We start from the raw sequence: 25,049 nt of genomic DNA, 5'->3' as shown, positions 1-25,049 counted from the left end.
TGCTCAAGACAAAACTCAGAATCACAATAAGGATTGGAAACCATAAATGATAATTTACCCTTAATGTTGTTCAACAGTTATCTTTCCTAGTAAAGTAAAAGTAAAGGCCCTCCCATTGATCATCGATTTGCTCGAGCGGGCCCAGTAACGTCTCCACTGGAGACTTTGTTGTTACTGGGTCTGGCATATCGAATACGTCATGGGGAGCTTGCCAGGCTCTGCCGTGCAGGCGAGATAATCTCGGTAGCTTGCCAGGCTCTCCAAGAGGGGCGGAGGAATCTAACTCCGGTTGGCCATGTTGGCTGCATGCAAGGCAAACATCCTACCCGCTGTGCTATCGCTCCAGCTGGAGCAATAGCACAGCGGTAGGGCATTCGCCTTACATAGTTGCCAACATGGCCGACCGGAGTTCGATTCCTCCGCCCCTCTCAGAGAGCCCGGCAAGCTACCGAGAGTCGATATGCCAAACACAGTAACAACAAAGTCTCCAATGGAGACGTTACTGGGCCCGCTCGAGCAAATCTTTCCTATAATAATCATATTTACAAATACCATCATTATTTTTTTAATTAGCCAAAACACTTAAATAGAAAACAGAGAAATATGTGCTTAAGGGCCATAAAGATAATACAATGGGTAGCGCATTTTCCTCACACATAGTCAATCTGGGTTTGATCTCTGGCATCCCATATGGTTCCCCAAGCATCACTAGGAGTAATTCTTGATTACAGAGCCAGGAGTACCAAGAGTAACCCCAGAGCATTGCTGGGTGTGGCTTGAAAACAAGAAAGAAAGAAAGAAAGAAAGAAAGAAAGAGAAAGAAAGAGAGAGAGAAAGTAAAAAAAGGATAGAAGGATAGAAGGAAAGGAAAGGAAAGGAAAGGAAAGGAAAGGAAAGGAAAGGGAAGAAAGAAAGAAAGAAAGAAAGAAAGAAAGAAAGAAAGAAAGAAAGAGCAAGCTGTGCTTAGCCATTACTACAACAGTCAGTACATGGAAGTAACCCAAATGTCTGACAATAGATGAATGGATAAAGAAGTAGAATATGGGACTGGAGCGATAGTACAGCGGGCAGGCCATTTGCCTTACTCGCGGCTGAGCCAGGTTTGATTCCTGGTTTCCCATATGATCCCCCAAGCACCATCAGGAGTAATTCCTGATGCAGAGCCAGGAGTAACCCATGTGCATCACCATGTGTGACTCAAAAGGCAAAAAAAAAAAATAAAAATTTAAGTAGTATAGCTGGTGGGAAGGCCGACTGGTCCAACCCTTTTGGAAAACAGTATGAACGATTCTCCAAAAATTAGAATTTGATCTCCCATTTGACCCAGCAATACCACTCCTGGGAATATATCCCAGAGAGGCAAAAAAAAGTATAGTCGAAGTGACATCTGCACTTGTTTGTTCATGGCAGCACTCTTTACAATAGCCAGAATCTGGAAGAAACCTGAATGCCCAAGAACAGATGACTGGTTAAAGAAACTTTGGTACATTTACACAATGGAGTACTATGTAGCTGTTAGAAAAGATGAAGTCATGAAATTTACATACAAGTGGTACTACATGGAAAGTATCATGTTAAGCGAAATGAGTCAGAAAGAATGGGATAGACACAGAAAGATTGCATTCATCTGGGGAACATAAAGTAACAAAATGGGAGACTAATACCCAGGAGTGGCCAAGATTAGTACCAGGAATTTTGCTCCATGACTTGGAGGCCAGCCACACGTGCTAGGGGAAAAGGAAGCTCAGATAGAGAAGGGAGCACCAAATAAAGGGTGTTGGGAGGATTCTCACAGGATGCTGAAAGTAGACTATAGACCAAACATGATTGCCACTCAATACCTCTCTTGCAAACTACAGGACCCAAAAGGAGAGAGAGAGAACAAAAGGGAATGCCTTGCCACAGAGGTGGGGTGGGATGGTGGGAGGGATGCTGGGACCCGTGGTGGTGGAGGATGGGCACTGGTGGAGGGATGAGTACTTGATCATTGTATAACTGAAACCCAAGCACAAAAATTTGGAAGTCTATAACTGTACCTCATGGTGTTTCACTAATAAAAAAAAATAAAATAAAAATTTAAAAAAATTAGTATATATGCGCAATGGAATAGTATATAGCCATGAGAAAAACCAAGTCATATAGTTCATGACAACTTAAGTGGCACTGGAGAGTTTCGGGCTAATGAAATAAGCCAGCGGCAGAAAGACAGATACAGGATGATGTCACTTGAGAAACAAATCAAAGGTCCAAACCATATCAATTAATAATAACCCCTGAATGCTGGATCACAGACCCAGCTTCAGGGGAAGGCGGCCAGGGCAACGCATAGGCTGAGTAGAAGTAACACAGGAACCAGGAGGAGGGTCTGGAGCACAGGGGTTTGCCAAGGGAAGTAACAGTGCACCCCAAAACCAGAACAGGTAATGGAGGGCTGGAAAGGAGGGAAGGAGTGCTGGACCAGGAGTAGGGGTGGAAGGTCCTGAGCACTTCCACGATAGTGATGTTGTTTCTGGGCCACACCCAGCCACGACCAAGGTAGAACTCGGGGGACCAAATGTGGAGCCCGTGATCCTGGGTCAGCTGTGTGAAAGGCCCCTCTCCTGCCCACAACTTTGTATATCAATTCCATAACCTTGAACACGATTATAACCCTGTCCCCTAAAGTGCACTGTAGCACTGTCCTCCCGTTGTTCATTGATTTGCTCAAGCGGGCACCAGTAACTTCTCCATTGTGAGACTTGTTGTTACAGTTTTGGGCATATCAAATACGCCACGGGGAGCCTGCCAAGCTCTGCCGTGTGGGCGGGATACTCTTGGTAGCTTGCCAGGCTCTCGGAGAAAGACAGAGGAATCAAATCTGGGTCAGCCACATGCAAGGCAAACGCCCCGCCCACTGTGCTATTGGGCTTGACCTAAACAGTTCCCTAAACTATAATTTTAAATTTTTTCAAAGATTTGTTTAAACATTATGCTTTGGGGCTGGAGCACACAGCAGGAGGGCATTTGCCTTGTATGTAGCCAACCAGGTTTTGATCCCCAGGATCCCATATGGTCACCCTAGCACCACCAGGAGTGATTCCTGAGAGCAGAGCCTGAGCATCACTGGATGTGACCCCAAAAGCCAAAACCAAACAAACAAAAAAAATAATGCTTTATGGGTTCTATCATTGACATTAATTTCCATGTCCAGATTTTCCTAAACAAAAGTACAGAAACTTGATAATAAATTGCATATTACCGGAAGTGCCTGGGGTCAATGAAGACATCACAGAATTGGTTTCTACCTAAAAAAAAAAAAAAAAATCATTTCATCCAATGTTTTCCCCGGTGTCCATCCTTGCTTCTCAGTGTATGCGGAAGGGATGAGTTTCCTGAGATGTCCGCCTATAATCATCATGGTTTTCTCCCATGTGGGCCTGTAAGTTAGGAGGTCAACCTGCTACTGATCTCTACCTGCCCCGTAACTGCATTCCATTGACCAAAACAAGGAGCGTGTAGAAAATCAACTTGCCTGTAACATTCGTAGCACCGTTATTTGTTTGTGGTAAAAGTCACATAAAGTTGAAAACATGAAAAATATCTAAAATTGTGGAGAAGCAAGAGTTTTACACTGTTAAGCACTGTCCTCCACTAGCTAATCTTTTGGCCCAGAGTGGCTCATGCTTTTCCACTGTGTTTCTACATACATTTGCAAACCTGCCACACAGACCTTCCTGGAGCACCTATGACAAGTTAAAGATTTGCCCACCTGGTCATCAAGGCTTCATAAGCATGGGGGGGGGGGGGGGGCGGCGGGGAATCTGGGATTCGCTGCAGCCCTGCCTCATCCGGCTGTTTTTTTTTTAATGTAGGAGTACTGCTATTTATTCAGCCACTGATTAGCTGATTGAATTGTTTATGAACTCCACTTTACTTTTTTTTATTTTTTATAATTTTATTTATTGAATCACCGTGAGAGCAGTTACAAAGCTTTTGGGTCTAAGTCTCGGTCATATGAAACACCCGTACCTTCACCAGTGCCCATTCTCCACCCCCAACAAACCCAGTATATCCCCATCCTACACCCTTCCCCCACCTGTGAGGCAGATGATTTCCACATTACTCTCTCTCTACTTTGATCACATTCAATATTTTGACACCAGACCCACCATTATTATTTGAGATTTTACCCCAACACTCAGATCTGCTGAAAAGGCAACAGTAGACAATTTGTTTTCTATTGCTGGTTATGAATAACATATGATGTCACGTGGTTGCAGAAGTGGTCGCATGATTTTGAATTTCCGAAATTTTAACACTTAAATCTGGAGGGATTTCTGCCAAAACCTGCTGGGTTCCGAGATTTGCTCCTGAGTCTCTAGGATCATGGCCATTAAGCAGTTGACCAGGAGCCAGAAAGGCCATTTATGGGCGATGACTTGGGGTCTTGTTGGGGTGGGGAGGACAGCCAGCAGGTCAGTCTGTACCTGTGAGGTGAGTGCATCAGCAGGCTGATGGCGCCTTCAGACTTCCAGATACCCCCAAATTGCTGTTGTGCCTTTGGCCAGACCCCAAAAATTTGGGGCAAAGTTTACCAAGAAAGTAAATGGCTGCTTTTCTCGGGCAAAGAGAAACTATTTAAAGAACAGCGCTGGGTCTCTGCCACGCCCCTCTCCACAGGAGGGACCGAGTGCAACCATAAGGGAAGGCACTGTGCATGCTCACACCGTCCTCCGTGGCGTGGGATCTGAAGTCGCCTTCTGCCCTGAATCTGCACCTTGTGAATTTTCTTTAAGTGTTGTTTTGGGGTTCGATATGCCAAACACAGTAACAACAAGTCTCACAATGGAGACGTTACTGGGCACGCTCGAGCAAATCAATGAACAACTGGAGGACAGTGACAGTTGTTTGGAGGCACACCAAAACAACTGGAAGTGGTGCTCAGGGCTTATTCCGGGCTCTGCACTCAGGGATCACTCCAGTGATGCCTGGGGGACCATATGGGGATTGAACCCAGATCAGCCGTGTTGTGCAAGGCAAGTGCCCTGCCTGCTGTACTATCACTCCCCCTGAATTTATTTTTCTTGCTTTTCCTTTTTTTCTCTTTTATTATTATTATTTTGCTTTTTGGGTCACACCTGGCGATGCACAGGGGTTACTCCTAGCTCTGCACTCAGGAGTTACTCCTGGCGGTGCTCAAGGGACCATATAGGATGCTGGGAATCAAACCCGGGTTGGCTGCATGCAAGGCAAACGCCCTACCCGCTGTGCTATTTCTCCAGCCCCAATTATTTTTATTATTATTTTTTATGTTTGGGGTCACACCTGGCGAAACTCAGGGCTTCTTCCTGGCTCTGCGTTCAGGAATTACTCCTGATGATGCTCAGAGGACCATCTGGGATGCCGGAAATCCAACCCAGGTCAGCCTCGTGCAAGGCATGTGCTCTCCCCACTGTACTATCACTGTCCCCACCACCAAATTTTCTTATTTGGTGGCATCACTAGGACAATCTCAGTCTAGCTGTCAGTCCCTTTTGTTCCCATCACTACAGCCCACTGTCACCATGGCCTGACTCTGCCACCACGAGGGCCCCCAGGACATCCTATCTAGCAGCACCACTAAGGGACAAGCCACCCAGACTCCTACTCCAGTGCCCACTAAATCAGGAGCGCCTCTTGTTCAGCCTCTAGTTTAGTTTTTATCACAGCATGTTCTAACACTCCAGGCAACAGAACTGCTTCGAAAAAGGATGTAGGTGGGAGATGGAGTACAAACCTAGGTACTCTGCCATGCACAAGGCTGACCCAGGCTCAGTTCCCAGCCCTGCATCATCCCCTCAGCACTGTCGGGAACACTTCAGAGCACAGAGCCAGGAGTAGGCCCTGAGTACTGCTGGATGGAGTCCCTAAAGCAAAATACCCCAAACAAAACCAAAAAACTGCTACATCCCTAAATTTCAACCAGCAATCTAGAAACTTCCCAGGGCGCACTTAGTCATGCGCACTGCTCCATCAACAACTCCTGTCCTTCAGTTCCGGAAGACAGAGGAAATCAAAACAATCAAGCGGATCCAAGAGGGGGAAAACACAGATCCCTTTCCAGCTGAATCCACGTTAAAATAAAGTGCTTCTAAGTCTTGAGTCTCTTTCATCGTGGCCTGTTTTGGAATTTCAGCTGAACTCCATAATCAGTGTCTCGGTAACTAAATCTTCCTGGACAAGTTGGAAGCACTTTGAAACCAACCGGCGCTCTGTGCATCACCAAATGCTAAAGCCGTGATGCATTTAAGCGTAATGACCACGGGGGTGGGGGGGGGGGGGCATGGAACACTTGGCTTCACGGGGCTTGCAATCTGACACAAATAGAGCCACAGCTGGGCCAAAGTGATTGCCAAGCTGCTGGCCTAATGAGGGCACAAGAGGCCTTTGCAGGCAGAGCTGGCTCTGCTAGACAGCTGCCTGGAATTTTTTAAACCTGGACAAGCCCTTGGCTTTGATTAACTCTGTTCAGCTGCTCAAAGAGAGTTGGAGGTAACGGGAAGTGGTGGGGGAGGGGGTTCCACAAAGAGAGGGAGGAGGAAGCAATGAATAAAATATTTCAGGATTTTTTGTTGTTGTTGTTTCAGGGTTGTTTGCCCTTGGTGGGGGGCATGTGCTCAGGAGCTCCAGTTTAGGAATCACTCCTGGCATTGCTTAGGGGGAACCATGAGGTTCCTGGGATCAAATCCTGGCCTCCCACTTGCAAGAAAATATGATGTTAAAGAGAAAAGAAAGATACTTAAATGTTACTTCCTCTGTTTAGTGAATTTCTATTACCAACAGCTCCCTTACTGATTTTCCTCTTGAAAGCTCTTTAACATCTTATATTTCTTATAATTCTTAACAACCCAATGATAAGTTTCAAGGGTTCTAGTAAGACAGATTTTGAATTCTTCCCTGAGATTCTTTAGGAGAACAACCCCAATTTCTCACAGGATTCTTTAGGAGAACAACTCCAATTTCTCACAGGACACATCTCTGAAATTGATGCTAAAGCAGCAATTTACTTTTTTTTTTTTTTTTTTTTGCTTTTTGGGTCACACTCAGCGATGCTCAGAGGTTACTCCTGGCTCTTGCACTCAGGAATTACTCCTGGCAGTGCGCTGGGGACCATATGGGGCGCTGGGAATCGAACCCAGGTCGACCATGTTGGCTGCGTGTAAGGAAAATGCCCTACCCGCTGTGCTATCACTCCAGCAATTGACTTTAATAAGTGCTTTAGAGGATCCATTCACTCTCTGACCATTGGCCCCATCCCCATGTAACACAAAGTCATACCTGGGAGGGTTTATACCCAAACAGCATTACAACAGCAACCTTAAAGTCCTCTCTGCTTAGATAGCCTTTGTTATCTTCATCACATGCTTTAAATACCTAGAGGACATGAAATAACCTTGTTAATAAGATATTGTTGGTGTTAGTATTTTTATTACTAGTCCACATTAAATGTAGCCATCCTAAATCTAAAACTCAACCCAGCAGTCGGGGTCAGAAATGGAGTTTTATTATCCTAATTTTATTTATTTAATGGTAGAACTTATTTAATGCCAGATAGGATGAGAGTTATATACCACAAATTGTCATGCCAGCCATGGAAAACGAAATCACTAAAGACAAAAGGGAACTGATAATGTATTGAGAATTCAGCAACTTTGGACTTGACTTCTGTAGAGGTAAACAAGACAGAAAATGTGTTTCAGTAACCATTTTTTTAAAACTACAGAACCGATAATTTTGTATATGGTCTACTGTTACACCGTGTCCATCTGGTGTTGTACCTGGATCCCTTCCACCATTATTTTAATTCTCAAGAAATATTATTGATAAGCATCTCAAAAGTTAACCCCAAAGAGTGAAAAACGACTTAACTGCTTGGCTAGTAACTCCTTAAAACTACCGTCATACATTCAATTCTAAGTGAGTTCAAGGGGCTGGTATTTTGTTTTGCTCTTAGGTTCAATTATCTACCCCCCCCACACACACACACAGTTACAAAGTTGCTCATGATTGGATTTCAGGCATACAATATTCCCTCACCCATCCCTTCACTAGTATATTTCCCACCAATGTTCCCAATTTCAACACACACACACACACACACACACACACAATCGCCACGACCCAGCCTGATTTTGAAAAGCGGGAAAAAGCAGAGTGGAAGTTATTCATAAACCGTGCAAGGGTGGGAAAAAGAGGGGGAGCGTGGAAGTAACCAGAACACTGCACGGGGAGTCAGAAGCTTTGCAGCCCTGGGCTTAAGTCATGTTACAAGACACACCAGCGGGACAGTCGGGTCCCTGTCTGGGTAACCCGGGACCTGAACTCAGAGGCGGGGAGGGGACGCGAGGCCGCAGACCAAGCCAGAGTTCAAGGTGACACATACTTGCACCCACTTCTTGTGTTCTGTGGGGCTGGCTTCCCGGGTCCGCGGTCGGGCCCCGGACTCAGAGGGAAACATCGCCCTTAAGCCCACTGAGCTCTCCGCCCGCGCGCAAGACAGCGGGGTGGGAAGCCGCCCGGCTCCCCGCACGCTCAGACTCCGAGGGCTGTGATTGGACGTGCAAGCCCAACGTCGCCTCCTATTGGTCAGCCTGCGAGGCGCGGTCGACGGTCCTATCATTCTATTGGCTAGCGGTTTTGTTTAATAACGTTTCCTTGGAACAGCCAATGGCGAAGCGACTCCCAGGACCCACCCACCCACCCCCACGCTTGGCCACGCCCCATTTTATTTTCTTAACTCCTTGCGCGCGGTGGGGAATTTCCTGCTTGTCTAGGTACCCTTTTTTAATGGGTCCTGCATGTTTTTGTCTTCTTTTGTTTTTATTTTGTTTCTCTCCCTTCCTTTGCAAGTTTTGGTGCGATCCAAGTCCTGGATTCATGTGCAGATTAAGTCTGTTGGGACCCAGCTTTCCAGAATAACTACTTTCCGATTTAGTCTGACAATAAACCAGTTTGTTTCAAGAACCCTCTTCTGATCAATCAGTAAAATGTAAATGGAAACATCCATCTCCTTGTTTCAACGCAGAAACAGACCTTCGAGGTTCTAGGCTGAGGATGATGGTGATCTAAGTGGTGATGATCTAAGTTTACCTTTTGATCTGTTTTCCCCCAACTCCCGTTATGATAATTGATTCTTCTCTCTACCTTTAAAAGAAACCCCATAGTCCCACCAGGGCAGCCGCGGTTTGGAGGCATTCCGGTGTAGAGGTTTTTATGTTAATTTAACAAAGAAACAGCAGCGAGGTAGCACTTTTTCTCTCCCCCTTAGAAGGAGCTGAGCTGGAAGCGGCCAGATAGACAGCTCTCTTCTCCCTCGTCTTGCTGCGGAGTCCGCGCGGGGCGGCTTTAGGACCCAGCGGCGGGCGCCCCGGAAAAGGAAGGACAGCACCGACGGCGCGGGCCGCGGGGTGGGCGGAGTCGAGCTGCGCGCAGGCGCGGTATGGGCGGGCTCCGAGGTAGTGGCGGGCTCCCCGGGGGTGGTGTAGGGCGCTGGACGTCCCGGACGCGCAGGTGCTGGGCAATCCCGGGAACCGCGGCGGCCGCGGGTAGCCGGCGCTTTCCCGGGCCCCCGTCAAGTCGTGAGTACCGAGACCCGGGGAGCCGGGGACGGAGCCCGGGAGTCGCGGAGCATCTTGCAGAAATGCCCGCGAAGGGCTTGTGGGCGTGAGGGCCCCCCACCACGCGTGCACGGAGGGTGGGCTCGGCCGCCCCTGCGTGCAGCCTGCTGGGTGGGCGTCGTACTGAGCATTGCACTTGCGAACTTGGGAGTGAGTTTGCACCGGGCGTGGTGATCCCTCGCCCGGAGTCAGGGCACCGACAAGTCAGCAGCTGCAGGTGCATTCCCAACCCCCCCTCCCGCTCCGCCCCCCCCCCCCCCCCGTGTCCCTGCATCCTGCCCTCCCGTTTTCACCCCCTGCAGTCATTGCCTCTTTTGCAAACCTCAGCTCCCTGCTTAACATTCTAAATGAATTTGCACGCTTATCTAAGAACTGCCTTTTTAAAAGGATGCTTTGTTTTGCTTTTGTAAATCTAATGGAGTCATCAGCTGCGGTGGGTGTCAGGTGTCTCAGTAGCACCTTACACCCCCTTTCTCTGGGAACCACACTTGGGGGGGGGCGCTGAGTTTGGCAGCAGCTTGGCCCGTTCCTGAGGGTCTGTTGATTTGCCTTCAGATGCCAGAACCTCCACTTTGACCCAGTGGAATTGCAGGGCTCAGAAGCAACCCTTGTGCACTGCGTAAGTCTCGTGTTAGCAGAACGTGGAGTTGCACGGACTCCAGCTTTAAACAATCCAAGGAAAACCCTGGGGTTCTAAACTTGTCCCACCGGGCTTACCGACAGGTGCTGAGAAAGGGGAACCCTGGTGGCCTGGTGGGGTGAGAAATCCAGCCCTGATACTGGTCATCAGACCTGGTTGTCAAGAGGGGTGGTGGTGGGTGCGGTGTGGAATCCTGGGTGGTCTTGGCTTTCCCAGCAGTTAAGTCTGAGGATTAGGGGTCCTGATTTGCATAAAATTAAAGTGGCTGGTGGGATGGAGAGATAGCACAGCGGGTAGGGCGCTTGCCTTGCATGAAGCTGATCCAGGTTCTATTCCCAGCATCCCATATGGTCCCCTGAGCACCGCCAGGAGTAACTCCTGAGTGTAGAGCCAGGAGTAACCCCTGTGCATCGCCGGGTGTGACCCAAAAAGCAAAAAAAAAAAAAAAGTAAAGCGGCTGGGAACCTGCTGAACTTCAGCCCCCAGCCTTGTTTGGGCGGTGGTCTGTTCCAAGGGGTCCTTGCCTTGCTTCCTTCTGATTTGTCTTCAGTAAGTAAACAACTCTCACTTCTACTTGGGGGGCCACCCTGGTGGGGGTCAGAGGTTAGGCCTGCCTCTGTGGTCAGGAATGACCTCTGGCTGTGCCAGGGAGAGGGTTGGGACTGTACACGGTATCACGGAACCAGGCCTGGGGCCTGGAGCCGCCCGGGGTTGGCTTCGCACTAGGCAAGTGTCTCGCCTCCTGTTCTCTCTCTCCTCGAATGATTGAGCATGGGCAGCTCCGGAGCTGACAGTATTTCTCATCTACCCCCAGTCACCTCGCGTGGTTCTAGAAATGTAGAGAAGGATCAAACGGGAAACTTGAGAAATTTGCAGTTGGGGTTCTTCAGCTTTTGAATTTCGTTTAATTTCTATTCATTCACCTTAGGTGGGTGGTCGCAGCCTGGAAGTCTCAGCCTGTAGCTGCTTTTTCTCAGCTGAGAACTCTGAGCCCCTTTGCTTTGGCATAGGGCTAAGTGGCCAGTGGCCCTGCTGTGCCCTGATGGATTATCACCCAGCACCCCTTTCCTGAGACTCTTCCAGAATCTTCTGGTGCAGGAGCTCAGCTTTCAGATCTGCTTCCCCTGGAGAGTGTGTGAGTATGTGTGTGTGTGTGGGGGGGGGGGGGGGGGGGGCTTTTGTTCTCAAATTACTGCTTTTTTTTTTTTTCTTTAAGTCATCAAACTTGCTTATGGAATATTTCTTTTCTTGAAATGTGAGTCACAGCTCACATTTCTGCCCTGCTGCCCCCGGAAGGGTTTTTTTTGTTTTGTTTTTTTGTTTTTGTTTTTGTTTTTTTTAGTGAAACACCACTAAGGGCTATTTTTGCTTGGTGGGGATGACTTTTTGTTTTGGTTTTTGAAGAAAATTTAAAAATCTGAGCTGCTTAGGAAGGTATCTTTTAAAGGCAAGCTCTTTTGGGGCTGGAGAGAGAGCGCAGTGGGTAGGGCCAACCCAGGTTTGATTCCCAGCATCCCATATGGTCCCCTGAGCACTTCCAGGAGTAATTCCTGAGTGCAGAGCCAGGAGGAACCCCTTTGTATCGCAGGTTGTGACCCAAAAAGAAAAAAATAAAGACAAGTTCTTTTGTTGTTGGTTTTTGTCTTTTTGGGTCACACCGGGGAATGCTGGGGTGAGGGGGGAGGTATTCCTGGCTCTACCCTCAGGAGTTACTCCTGGCTGGGGGAATTACTCCTGTACTGGGGTTGTGGGGAGGGTGCTTGGGGGAGATGGGAGGTGGATGATGGATGCTGAGATGGAACCTGGGTCGGCCTCCATCTGTCCTGTCGCTTGGGGCCCCAGGCAAGCTCTTCCTTGAGGAAACCCAGCCTCTGTCCTCTGCAGTTCCAAATCCCAATACATTGTGTGACCCCGTAAACTGTGGGGCTTGTTCTTTGATTTGTTTTTGCTTGGGGGCCACCACTGGCGGTGCTTCCTCTGTGTGATTCCTGTTCAGCTGTGTACTCGGGGATCACTCTCAGGGACTCCTGGCTTTCAGGGGCTACTCCCCACAGTATCTCCTCCTGGGGTTCCCCCGTGCTGCTAAGATCCTGGTTTCTTTTTTTTAATTTCACTAAGAAATACAGTGCCGGGGCTGGAGCGATAGCACAGCAGGTAGGGCGTTTGCCTTGCACGCAGCCGACCTGGGTTCAATTCCCAGCATCCCATATGGTCCCCTGAGCACCACCAGGAGTAATTTCTGCGTGCGAAGCCAGGAGTAACCCCTGAGCATCGCCGGGTGTGACCCCCCCCCAAAAAAAAATACAGTGCCTTCTCTCTTTTGTTTTGTTTGGGGGCCTCACCTGTGCTCAGCTTGGCCTGCATGGTTGAGGGGACCAGGTAGTGCCCTGCGGGGATGGAGCTGGGGCCTCCTGCTTTTGTCCAGCCTGTGCGTTGCCCATCACACAGCCCCCTCTCTCTGTGATGCTCCCTGTCTCTTGTTATTGACGGGGTTGTGCAGACACTTGATTACGGTGCTCCCACATTTTAGCCGCGGCGCTCCTGGGGGTGACCCCTCAGGTCATAGCGCTCATAGGCTTGGCAGTGGTGCTCACCCATTTGTGCTCTTTTAGCTGTGATACTTGACGCACATGCCTTGCCGGCTGCCCCGCGCAGTCAGCATTGAGACAGAGTGGGGTTGTGGTTCTCACACGCCTCCTCATGGGAAGTTTCCTGCTTTTCCCGGGCAGGGTGCTTACTGACCTTCCTGGTTGCAGTGCTCGTTGGAGGCTGTGTCTCTCTGCGTGGTTCCCACACACCCATGGCAGCAGGGCAACCAGAAACAAGGTTCAGTGCCAGAGGATTGCAGCTGCCAGCATCACACTCAGCGCATGTGTTGCACCAGGGATTCGAACTCTTGACCGTATGCTTGCAAGGCAGGCATCCTAAGCCGCTGCACTAGTCCTCCTGTCTAATTGCCTGTGTGTGTGTGTGTGTGTGTGTGTGTGTGTGTGTTTTGCAAATCATGAACAATTTAGGAGGAAAGATTTTTTACCAACCCTTTGAAGTATTCTCCAGAACATTTTTAGCAGAAGTCCCGGAAGCCCTTTTGAGAAGCTGACGGCCCCAACCAGCTCCATAGACCCTAAAGCTGTGGCCATAAATCAGTGTCCAGTCCACGTGGCCCTAACAGCAGCCTTGTGGGTGGGTCAGGTTTGTGTCCTGACTCCCTCTGCGTATGAACTTGAAACGTGTCATAGGGGGCTGGAGCGATAGCACAGCGAGTAGGGCGTTTGCCTTGCATGCGGCCGACCTGGATTCTATCCCCGGCATCCCATATGGCCACCCAGCACACCCAGGAGTAATTCCTCAGTGCAGAGTAACCCCTGTGCAACGCTGGGTATGACCCAAAAAGCAAAAAAAAAAAGTGTCATAAACTATAGACACACAGAGAGAAGGTGAAGGGAGGTGGTGAGAAGTGATGGAGAGGGTCGATTTTCTCTACCTCAGACCAGCAGCATGTGTGGAGACTCTGTGCTTATCCTTCAGGGTTGCATCAGGCACCGCCCTGGGAATGGGCACCCAGTGGACAGGATGCTGTTGTCTGCCTTGGTGGAACTGACCCACTCAAGGATGTGTCCTGCTCATTCTCCTCGAGAGAGAGACCCATGAGGGGCCTGAGAGATAAGACCGGGCTCGGGGTATGAAACCTGGATGCGGCCGACCTTGGTCCAGTCCCCAACTCCACATCCGCCACCCCCAGCCGTCGCTGGATGTCTCAGAACACGTCCTCCAGCTCTTGCATTGAACCCCCTGCCTGGCCAGGCCTGTCGCCTCCTGGCCCCCACTTGGGAGACACTCTCCCCTGCACACCCCCCACAAAAGACCAAAACGGTTAAAAACAATCTTAACCTGAACACGGGCTCTCAGGGGGCGTTCAGGGCACACTTGGCAGTGCCCAAGGACTCACTCCTGGTTCTGTGCTCGGGAGACCAACACGTGGTTTCCGGGCTCAAGTCGGGGTCTTCCTCCCTGAGCACAGGCTCTCGGCTGGACTCTGCCCTTCGGCTCTAGGTCTTGTAACTCCTCCCTGACACGTTGTTGAGATTCCACGGTCCTGTGAGTACCGGGAGAGTCTCAGCCCGGTGCCCTCCACCTTTGGATCGCCTAGTGCTGTGTCCACGTCTTCCCACTGTGCCACGCGGCTTCCACGCTGTCTCTCCAAGCCCACCGCGATCTCTCGCTGGCCCGTCATGGGGCTGTCCCTGGCCCGATGGCTCCGATTGGGGGGGCGGGGGGGGTGGCACAGAGAGGTACCGAGTTAGAGCTTGCTTGCGTCTCCCACTGTTTCCCACCCCTTTGTCTATTCCAACCGAGTTTCCTTTCTAAGACACTCAAAAGGACCAATTATTTAGGTTATTACCTGGCCCCCTTCCCCTTCATTGGCACCGAAACTACCCCAAGCACTGTCTGGAGAGAGAACTGAGCTGGAAGCAGGGACTGAGCATGCTGGGTGTGGGCCCAACCTCGACACCACCCCTCTCCCCTGCAAAAAAAAAAAAAAAAAAATAGGCAATTTTTTTTATTCCCAATGGTTTGTTCCCACTCCTTCCAGGACCAGATTAGAAGAGTGGGCTAGGAGTCTGCAGGCCTGGAGACCGGCCTCCAGGCTTTGTGTCCCTGCCATCTCTCCCAGGGGGCAAGGGCTGCAGCTCACCTGGGCCCCTGGTTGGGTCCTGGAGGGCACCGTGTAAGCCTGAGAGTGGGGGAAGTCACCCTGTTCCCCTGTTTTCCAGACGCAGCGCCATGTCTCAGGAAAGCAGTTACGGCAGGTGGACGATCTCCAGCAGCGATGAGAGTGATGAAGAGAAGCCCAGCCTGCCCCAGCCCTCACGGTCTGTCCCGCCAGCCACCCCGCCATCTGTCCCCCCACCCAGTGAGGACAGGGCAGGGCGCGAGCCCCTCTACACGTGCTCCGAGGCCCGGAGAGCTGCCCACAGGCGGAAGCTGTCACCCCTGAAATTCGACGGGCCCCAGGCCGCCACGGACGCCTCCCCCGCCAAGAAGCAGAAGCCCAGTGGGGCTCGGGAGGACACGGGCTGGTGTCTGTCCAGCAGCGACGATGATGGCGAGCGGCCTGCAGACCCGCAGCCAGCCGGACCCCGGGCAGCAGACACAGGGGCCAAGGACTCACCTCCCAAGACCAGGACCCCCCAGCCAGCTGGAAGCCACCAGCCCCGGAAGGAGGAGAAAAAAGAGGACGAGTATGAGACCTCAGGGGAAGGCCAGGACATTTGGGACCTGTTGGATAAGGGGAACCCCTTCCGCTTCTACCTCACCAGAGTCGCGGGCATTAAGGCCAAGTACAACTCCGCGGCCCTGCACATCAAAGGTGAGTGGAGGCAGGGAGGGGGGGGGGGAGGGGCGGTCCAGGAGGGGTCCTGCAGGCGGGGTCCAAAGGAGTGGCCCTCGAAGGGTAGCTGGGCAGCTGGGTCACCTCACCTTTGGTTGGGGGTTCACGTGATGGGACACACTTCAGTGAAACTCAACCCAGACTCGGAGCCCCACGCCAGTGTGCCCTGCAGAAGGGCTGGTGCATGCAGGACCTCGGCCACCCCTGGGGGTGTCCCTCCGACCAGGCTCCGGAACCAGGGTCTCCATCCATTGTGACAGGTCTTGCTGGCGTTTGGATGCCCAGTCGGGTTTAAGAATTACTGCTTCAAAAGTTCTTGCTTTGGATCCTTGTCTGGGGTTGCAGAAGGAGGAGCGCCATGGCCCGGGAGACATTTCAGCTGGGGTTGACGCCTGGCCTGTGGGGCTCGCCAGGGGCCCCCTGCCACCCGTGATCATAGGGCTCGTCCTAGGGATTGATTTTTCTTCCAGGCTCCCAAGAACAGCTCTCAGGTGGTAATGGCACATGGAGACGCCTTTGATTTTTTTTTTTTCTTTTTGGGTCATACCCAGCGATGCACAGGGGTTACTCCTGGCTCATGCACTCAGGACTTACTCCTGCCAGGTGGTAGGGGACCGTATGGGATGCTGGGAACCAAACCTGGGGGTTGGCCGCGTGCAAGGCAAACGCCCTCCCCACTGTGCTACTGCTCCAGCCCCCCAGAAGGGCCTTTGAACCCCGGATTTACAACTGTGTGATGGTGTGGAAAGTCCACGGAGAATTGGTGGCTGGGGGGACCTCCCCACACCGCACACCCTAGCCTTAAAAAGTCTGACTTAGCAGAGGAGTGACTGGATCCCAAAGTTCCAGGTGATCTCGCTCGCTCTCTTCTCTCTCTGTCTCTCTCTCACGCCCATCTTTCTCACCTCTCCCTCTCACTCACTCTTTGTCTCTCTGCTAAGCAAGGAGTCCGGAGGTGGGGGGGAGTCAGGGTGGCCCCCCAGTCTGTGCCCACAGCAGAGCAGCCACGTCACCATGAGCTTTAGTTTTCTGTACCCCACGGCAGTGGACGGTCATTCACTGGCCAACATTGCGTCGCATCCAGCCCATTGGTTCACCTTTCTTCTGCGGGCTTGTGGCTCTAGGGACGTCCCTACCCGGCCGCTGAACTCTGGTCCTTCGGGGCGTCGGCTGTGTGCTTCTTTACTCTAGCGATGGGCGCCAGGAATGGGACCGTGCAGGATCGGACACGCGCGACCACACGGAGGAAGGACTGGCTCTCGCCTCCCTGCTGTCCAGACACATCAGGGTCTCCTTGAATCATCGCCCGGAGGGGCTTCGGGCTGTCTGCCCTGGGCTCCAGGGTAGTGGACCTGCCCAGTGCCACAGAGCGGGAGGCTGTGAGGGGGGCTCACCTGGGGCACAGAGAGGGGACATCTGACAGCTGAGATGGAGTAAGAGGAGCTGGCGGGACAGGATGGAGGCGCCATCGAGGCACAGGCCTCCATTCCTCTCAGCTACCTCCCTCCCTGCTCAGATGGGTACCCACAGTACAGGGCCTTCAGCCATTTTCAGTCTTGAGGGGTCTGCGTGTTTTTGTTTTGGGACCTCCCAATGTAAAATAAGATTGGTTTGTCCTTTCTGCCTTGCCACAGGGAGCTTAGGTGTATTGGGTTACTCCCATCAGAGTGCTCCCATTCCGAGGTGTTTATTTGTAACCTCTCTCTTTGTGCTCTGCTCCCGCAACTGTCAACCACCTTTATCACCTAATCAGACTCTGCTGACTTGTAAATATTGCTTTTCTCTTCTCCCTAAGTCTTTTGCATACTTAATTCAGAGCAATGTCCTTTTGGTACAGACACAGGAAGACAGTTAATGCTATGCTTTTGTAACTTGGGAGCCAATTGACTTCGAATATTCACTCCTGGGCAGCTGTTTTCTGACCTGAGCCTCAGTTGCCCTTCCCTCCTACCACCCCAAAAGCAGGGTCCCAACGAGGGACTGGATGGACCCAGGGCAAGCCACAATACTTAACTATAAGTTACAAGCGAGCGTGGTCACAGACAAATTCTGTCATGATCCAAAAAGTAACGACTAGATTAGGACCCTGCTAGGGTTAGGAGAGATTAATCTGGCCTGAGCACTGTAGGCTGGGATCTGTAGGAGATGTCCCCAGAAGAGCCACCCTGTTTACTTACTGTGTCCCTACAAAATAACTAGTAGAATTAAGATGTTAATTCAGATGTTAATTGTTATTGTTAGTGTTAATTTTTTGGGGGGGGGGGACTAAAGGGAAAAACAAAACCCTAGGTGGTATTTCACCCTTAAGCCAGAATCTCCTGGCTTCAGGCGACCAGGAAGTGCTTTGATATGTTGATTGTGCTACCCCAATGCTGGGAAGTTGAGACTAGAGAGAGACCAAGGCTGAGGGACAGGCCCCTCCTTAACATCTGAGGGACAGACCCCACCTTGGCGCCTGAAGGTGATGTGTGTGTTGCGCATAGGCCAACAGGGGTGTCCCCTGAGGGACCCACACTGAGGGCGAGCTCTCACCCACTGAAGGCACATGGAGTGGGCAAAGGGGCCCTGAGAGATGTCCAGGAATGGGACCCACAGGGTCACCCAGAGCAAGTGTGCCCAGAAACAGCCACTATTTGATGGCGAGTCCTGGACAGGGACTTTGAGCACTTAAAGGAAAGAACACAGAAGAGATCGTGCCGGGGAGATGGCTCAGTGGTCACGGGCACGCGTTTAGACCCTCGAAGCACCCAGGCTAATCCTGGGGGCGCCAAAGGGCAAGGCCTGAGCAGCAGCTCCTCTGGGCCTTGCCTGGGGTAGCCCCCTGGTCCCCGAGCACTGACACACTCACACAAGATCAGAGAAGACACACCTTGTTCCTGTCCCAATTCGCAGTTCCAAGATTGACCTAATGCCGAAGAAGTAGGTTGTAATGTTCCGTCGTCACCTTCTGTGAAAGAAAGTGTGATGTGTGTAGTGAAATATTCCAGGGACCCGTACAGAACGTTAAGATCTGGTTGGGGCCAGAGAGATGGTGCAGGGGTTAGGCCGCTTGGCTTGCACATGGGGGCTTGCACCCCCAGCACCGCCTAAGGTCCCTGAGCACTGCCAGGTAAGGCCCCCAAACAAAAAACAAAACTTCATGGACGAAAATGTTTTTGCCTTCTCAGATATTTTGTCTCCTCTATTTGGGACCCTCGTGTCTTCAGCCCAGGTGAGTCCATAGTTGGTTTTCTCCGGGGAGAAAGGGGATAAGTACATCCCATAAGGAAATTCGGGACAGGCTTGGGGGGGACACTCTCACCAGGCTGGAGTCCTCACGCGAGTAAGTCACCTCTCCTCACCGAGCCGGACGCCTCATCATCACAAATCTCACGAGTGCTCCAGGCTCTCCCCTGGGATGAACAAAGGGGTCCCGGCATCCCCACAGAAAGAACAGCTTGGTGGCTGGAGCGATAGCACAGCGGGTTGGGCGTTTGCCTTGCATGCGGCCAACCCGGGTTCGATTCCCAGCATCCCATATGGTCCCCCGAGCACCGCCAGGAGTAATTCCTGAGTGCATGAGCCAGGAGCAACCCCTGTGCATCGCCGGGTGTGACCCAAAAAGAAAAAAAAGAAAAAAAGAAAGAACAGCTTCCCTGGGACTGTTCCTTTGACTGGTGCCCAGCTGGGGGCTTTGCAGGTGCCTCTGAGCCAGTGTCTGTCCCTGCGTCCAGGAAAAGTGTCAGGGGTTACCCAGGTGGGGGCCAGTACCCCACAGGTAAGCCCCATACCAGCCGCCTGGCTACAACCAGTCATTGCCAAAACCAAGCCTTGTGCACGGTCAGCCCCGCCGTTGGGCGCTGTTGGAAATGTGACTTCGGGCTGCCCAGGGTGTCCCCAAGCTGCTCTCTCCCCTGCTCCCAGCCCCCTCCAGCTGTCCCCTTGGGCACGGAGCTTCAGTTTGTGACTGCACGTTGTGGCAGGCCCATCTGGTTTGTGATCTGGCCCAGCCGGGTGTTTGACTGATACAGGGGTGTAGCGACAGGCTGAGGGTCTATCTCCCGTACGGCCAGGCGCCTGACTCAGTTTCTTTCCTCGCCCGTCTAGTTCAACTACTGCTTCGACGTGGACTGGCTCGTCCGGCAGTACCCCCCTGAGTTCCGGTGAGTGCCACGGGATGGGGGTGTCTGCCGCTGTTCGGGCACTAAAGGATCCCTGAGCGTCACTTATTCCCCGTCCCCCCCCCCCGCCACCACGATAAACCCCCTCCCACAAGAAGCGCCCTGCCCAGGGACCACTGTCCAACGCGCTGGACTGAGGAGTTACGTGGAGAAAGATGGGGACTTTCCCCCTCTCCCTCGTCTCGTGGCTTCTCGGACAGATTTTTGCTCTGTCCAGAAGTAGAGAAGGGCCACAGAGAACTTCCTGGGAAAGATGATGGCAGTGAGGGATGGAGGGATAGTACATGGCCAACCGAGGTTCGATCTCCGAGTTCCATATGGTCCCCCGAGCACAGAGGCAGGAGTAACTCTTAGCATTGCCGGGTGTGACCCCAAAACAAAGATGAAGCCAGTGCCCTGGGGGTGCCCGGTTCCCCCTGCTGTCTCTTCTGCCTCGATGACTCTGCCTGCCCCTAGGCTTTGAGCAGGGGTGCATGGAGCCTTCTGGAAGGCGGGAGACGCAGGCCAGGGAGTATCAGTCTCTCTTCTGCAGACCCTTGGCTGCTTGGCGGCCCTCGCTGAGTTTCTCTCTCTCTCTCTCTCTCTCTTTCTCTCTCTCTCTCTCTCGCTCGCTCTCTCTCTTGCTCTCGTTCTTGCTCTCTTCCGTCTCTTGCTCACTTGGTTGCTCTCTCTCCCTCTCTGCGCATGTGCACCCATGCACGCACGCGTGCACACACACATACACACACACACACACACACACGGGCGCCCTGCGTTACACACACGAGGGCACTCTGCGTTACTCACACACACACAAGGGCACTCTGTGTTGCACACACATGAAGGCACTCTGTGTTACACACACATAAGGGCACTCTGCATTACACACACATGAAGGCACTCTGCGTTACACACACACATAAGGGCACTCTGCGTTACACACACATGAAGGCACTCTGCGTTACACACACACATAAGGGCACTCTGCGTTACACACACACGAGGGCACTCTGTGTTACTCACACACACGAGGGCACTATGCGTCACACACACACAAGGACGCTCTGCGTTACACACACACACATGAGGGCACTCTGCGTTACACACACACACACGAGGGCGCTCTGCGTTACTCTCACACACACGAGGGCGCTCTGCATTACACACACACACACACACACGAGGGCGCTCTGCATTACACACACACACACAAAGGTGCTCTCTGCCTTACTCGGGACCTGAATTCTATACTTAGCCAGAAACGCCCTTACCAAAGTTGGTCTGGGCCCTCTCGGCCCACATGAGTAGGTACGCACAGCCGCTGTGCCTTTCTAGGGTCGTTTATAAACCCAGTAGAGGTGAGGGAGTTATCGAGGACGTCTGCTTCCGCCCATCCGTCACTGGCCTGAGTATCTCTGCAGAGTTTCTGCCAGCAGAGTTTCTGCCCGTAGACTGAAGTCAGCATGCCTGTCGTGTTTTTTCTTAACCAGTTCGAATACCTGGGGTACGGGGGTCTTGGGGGTTAGTTAGGGTCAGCGCTGCAGCACCTTTGCTAGAACGCTATTGTGAGCGAGCGTGGTCCCGGGCGCGTGTGGCCGACTCCCGTTCTGCCGTGAGATTGATAAATGTGGAAGCGGCTGGTGCTTCGTCCCGACTGATTGCTTGTCGGAGAAAAATCCAATTTGGGTTTTGTCGGGCAAGCTTGTAAAGATATATTGATTTCCCAGGATTATCTTGCTTTGATTTAACCGGCAAAGATTATGGTTCCCTTAAAAGCTCTTTTAATCTATTGCTGAAGAGTGTTTTCTTCGTGTTGGCTTTTGGGAGTTCAAAGGAGCCCTGGCATTCCCCCAGGAGTGCGGGCTCTGTTGGAATAGCGGCAGCATCGCCTTGCAATTACAGAAGGCTTCGTCAGAACACACAGTTCCACCAGGGACTCGGCCTCGTGCTGTGGGCCAGGGCCCTGCGTGACCTGGAGGCCCCAGGAGTTTCCTGACTCTTGGCTATGAGGACACTGTCTCTCCCTAACAAGGGAGAGGAGAGGGCCTGTCTCTGCATCCTCCTAACTCCGATCTCTATCCTACTCTGAAGCACAGTGCTCCCAACAATCCTGTTGGGCCAACAAAGAAAATCACTCGGGCCTTCCAAGTGACAGCCTGGGTCACCCCTCCCCCCACTGCCCGGGCCCTTATTGTCAATGTCCGTTCGGGGGGATCACTGACCCCCCTCCCCTGCTCAGGGATCGCCCAGTTCTCAGCCACCCTGGCGGCCAGAAAGTGTGTCCAGTGGGCGGAAGCAAGGGTCCGCGTGACCAGCGGTGCTTTCTAATGTGTCGGGGGGGTGGGGGGGTCTGCATGATGAGCGGCAGGTCCTTACACGTCTGCTCTCTGCAGGGGGACGCCCATCCTCCTTGTGCACGGTGACAAACGGGAAGCCAAGGCCCACCTGCAGGCCCAGGCGAAGCCCTACGCAAACGTTTCCCTCTGCCAGGTAAGCCGCATTGCTGGCACCCTCAGACGCCTGGAGGGGGGACCCGGACCTTGAACCCAACCCCCTTCCTGTATGTCCCCCCCCCCACTCCCCCTATGTGGGACTCCCCTCTCCAGCCCCCACCACCAGCGCTGCTCTGGCCCCGAAGCAGCCTCTCCTGATGGGGGTCTCCTTCTTCTCTGGAGAAGCAGTCACTCAAACCCAGGGCTGGGCGTGTGCCCGTGGAATAGACATCTACAGAGCGCAAATTACCAAGGGCCCGGGGCACTTGCCTTGCACACGGCAGACCCGGGTTCCCTCCCACAGCATCCCGTAGGGTTTCGAGCATGGCAGGAGTGATTCTCGAGCGCAGAGCCGGGATCAAGCCCTGAGCACTGCTGATCAAAGAGCCCGGGTATTGTGGCCTCTGGCCACCCTGGTCCTTCTGGCGCCTTCCACGCCAAGTTCTCCTTCCTGCTCCGGTGGGATGCGTACCCGGTGCTTCCCCTTGCCCAGGTCGTGGCACTGACCTGTGCTCTTAGCCACTGCCTGCCTGCCCCGGCATGCCTTGCTGTCAGGAGGACCCCGTCTCTCCTCCCGCCGCCCCATCAGCTTGCTCCCAGTTTCTTCCCGGTGCCTCTCCGGAAACCTGAGTCTTGGGCCTTTTCCTTTGTGTTCCCGTGTGCATCTGCCGTGCCAGCTCCTCCGGCGGCTCTCGCAGCCAGGCTGTGCCAGAATCATAATCCCCCAAGTTATTTGGGGGAACCCAGTGTAAGGTCTGGCCATAGCAGGTGGGGGGCTAAGGGATCATTGGTGGTCCCACCACAGGTGGATCAGCACGGCCTGTTGGGATCAAAACAAAATGGAAGATGACCCCCCCTCACCACACACACACACACACACACACACACGCACGCATGCACACACACATGCACGCACGCACAGATAGTAAAGGCTGCACTGCCCTCCAGTTTCTTTGCAGTATCCCCGTAACTTTGTCCCCGTACTTTCCCGCCGGAGCACAGCAAGTTAAACGTGACCAGCGAGTCTCAAGCACAAATTGTGCCCGGTGCTTTCCCCTCCGTGTCCGAGAGCGCCCTGACTGTGTTCCAGCTAGAAACTGGGGGTCCGGGGGAGGGAAGGAATTCAGAGGGCCCCATGCTTCCGGTCTGGTTTTGGTCACCTTCCTGAGGGCACTGAGCTGTGTCTCCTGGGGTTGCCCCTTCTCCGAGGACCCTGTGCCCCTGGGCCGGGTCTGAGCTGGCCTGCCACAGCCGAGCACCACCACCAGCCGCCCCCAACCTGCACTTTCACTAGTTGGCTTCCACCCCGTAGAACAAGGGTTTGTACCCATTGTACCACTTTGTGAAAGCATTTGCCCAAAATCTGTCCTCAAGTCCTTTTGTTGGGCTCTTATTTCCAAGCACAAGAGGTTAGGCTGCCTTAATAGCTTATCAGATTCCCGGGGGACAGAAAATAAAGTGACAACAGGAACTGGGAGACTCAAGAGTTTCTTGACTGATTTCCGGGTCCCTGCTATGGAAGGTGAGGCTGCCCCTCCTAGTACTGCCACAGGCCGGCCACTAGGGGGCGCGGTGAGCTGTGACCCCTGCAAAGAGCCGTTCCTTTGACCAGAGCCCGTCCAGCGCTCTGCAGGAATTGTGACCTCATGGGATCTGTTGAAATGACCCTTTTTGCCTCTCTTGAAGGTGAATTCTTGGGGTTTTCTTTTTCAGTGACATAGAAGTGTCATGTGACTTGGCTCAGACACTTCAATCAGCATTTTTTTTCTTTGTGGGTCACTCCCGACGATGCTCAGGGGTTATTCCTGGCTCTGCACTCAGGAATGACTCTTGGTGGTGCTTGGGGGACCATATGGGGTGCCGGGGATCGAACCCGGGTCAGCCACGTGCAGGGCAAACGCCCTGCCTGCTGTACTATCCTTTCGGCCCCTTCAGTCAGCGTCTTTAGAGGAACTTGGGATGGAGGCAGGGTTCAGATGCTGGGGTCTGCCCCAGCCCTGTTGGTGATGTCTCAACCCCCCGTCTGTCCTGCATCCCGGAAATGAAGTGCCAGTTCTGCTCTCCGCCTCCCTTGGGCAGTTGCTGGGCACAGGCATATTTGGGGCTAGCCCAAAAGCTCACGGTTTACAGCAAAACTAAACTCGAAAGCCAAGTCTTGTGGCTGTGACTTTCTCAAGGGGTCAGCGCACACAGTGACAGTCTTCTTCCTAAGGTAGACATTTTAGCAGGGGAGGGACAGTCCCCTCTCTCTTGTGGCCAGACCCCACCAAACACATGCTGATCTTTCATGGCACCCCCAAATGTGGAGTCAAGGAGAATTGTGTTCTGGGCAGCCCCTGGCTGGGTGCCCCCCACTTACCCCCGGGCCCCTTCACTACCTCCCACAGACCAGCTCCCCAGATGGGTGGGGTGGGGTCCCATGCTAGGGTCCAGAGAGCCCAGCTGTTCCCCTTCCTGAGCCCTCAGCCTCTCAGCTTCCCTCAGAGTCCTGGGCATTGCCTGCCTGGTGGTTACAGATGAGACTCGGGGGCTCAAGTCTTGGCTAAGCATTTTCAAAGCTGTGGCCCATAAACTGTTTTCCCACCCTGACCCGTTTAACTCTCATATTTCCTACATGTGAAGGTCTGGGCAATAACCCAGGGCCTGCTACCCTGAACCCCAATGGGCGGTAAAGTGTTTTCTGCTTCTTGGCCACCTTCCCTGTGGCTTTGTAAAGGTGCCGTTTAGTCAGATTCAGTGTATTATCTTTTT

The 25,049-nt window shown here is 52.6% G+C and overlaps 2 protein-coding genes across 3 annotated transcripts in view; one reads left to right on the top strand and one right to left on the bottom strand.

Moving 5' to 3' along the window:
- EFCAB11 (EF-hand calcium binding domain 11) overlaps positions 1–8,497 on the bottom strand; it is a 199,537-nt gene extending 191,040 nt beyond the window's left edge. Inside the window, exons 1-3 of the mRNA XM_056134212.1 lie at positions 8,402–8,497; positions 7,297–7,392; positions 3,239–3,284 (exon numbers count right to left, since the gene is read on the bottom strand). Coding sequence (XP_055990187.1) covers positions 3,239–3,284; positions 7,297–7,392; positions 8,402–8,476 — 217 coding nt within the window. The 5' untranslated portion in view covers positions 8,477–8,497. The remainder of the gene's footprint in view (positions 1–3,238; positions 3,285–7,296; positions 7,393–8,401) is intronic.
- A 6,563-nt stretch (positions 8,498–15,060) lies between these two features.
- The window catches only part of TDP1 (tyrosyl-DNA phosphodiesterase 1), a 57,233-nt gene continuing 47,244 nt past the window's right edge, over positions 15,061–25,049 (top strand). For both annotated transcript variants that reach the window (XR_008795073.1, XM_056133888.1), the window contains exons 1-4: positions 15,061–15,646; positions 18,835–18,878; positions 19,754–19,809; positions 22,200–22,296. Coding sequence is in view for 1 of the 2 variants with exons in the window: in XM_056133888.1 (XP_055989863.1) it covers positions 15,061–15,646; positions 18,835–18,878; positions 19,754–19,809; positions 22,200–22,296 (783 nt within the window). In the remaining variant the exon portion in view is untranslated. The remainder of the gene's footprint in view (positions 15,647–18,834; positions 18,879–19,753; positions 19,810–22,199; positions 22,297–25,049) is intronic.

This window comes from Sorex fumeus, unplaced genomic scaffold (genome assembly GCF_029834395.1).
Source record: "Sorex fumeus unplaced genomic scaffold, SorFum_2.1 ptg000098l, whole genome shotgun sequence".
Lineage (NCBI taxonomy): Eukaryota > Metazoa > Chordata > Mammalia > Eulipotyphla > Soricidae > Sorex > Sorex fumeus.
This window is presented reverse-complemented; position numbering and strand designations above follow the sequence as displayed.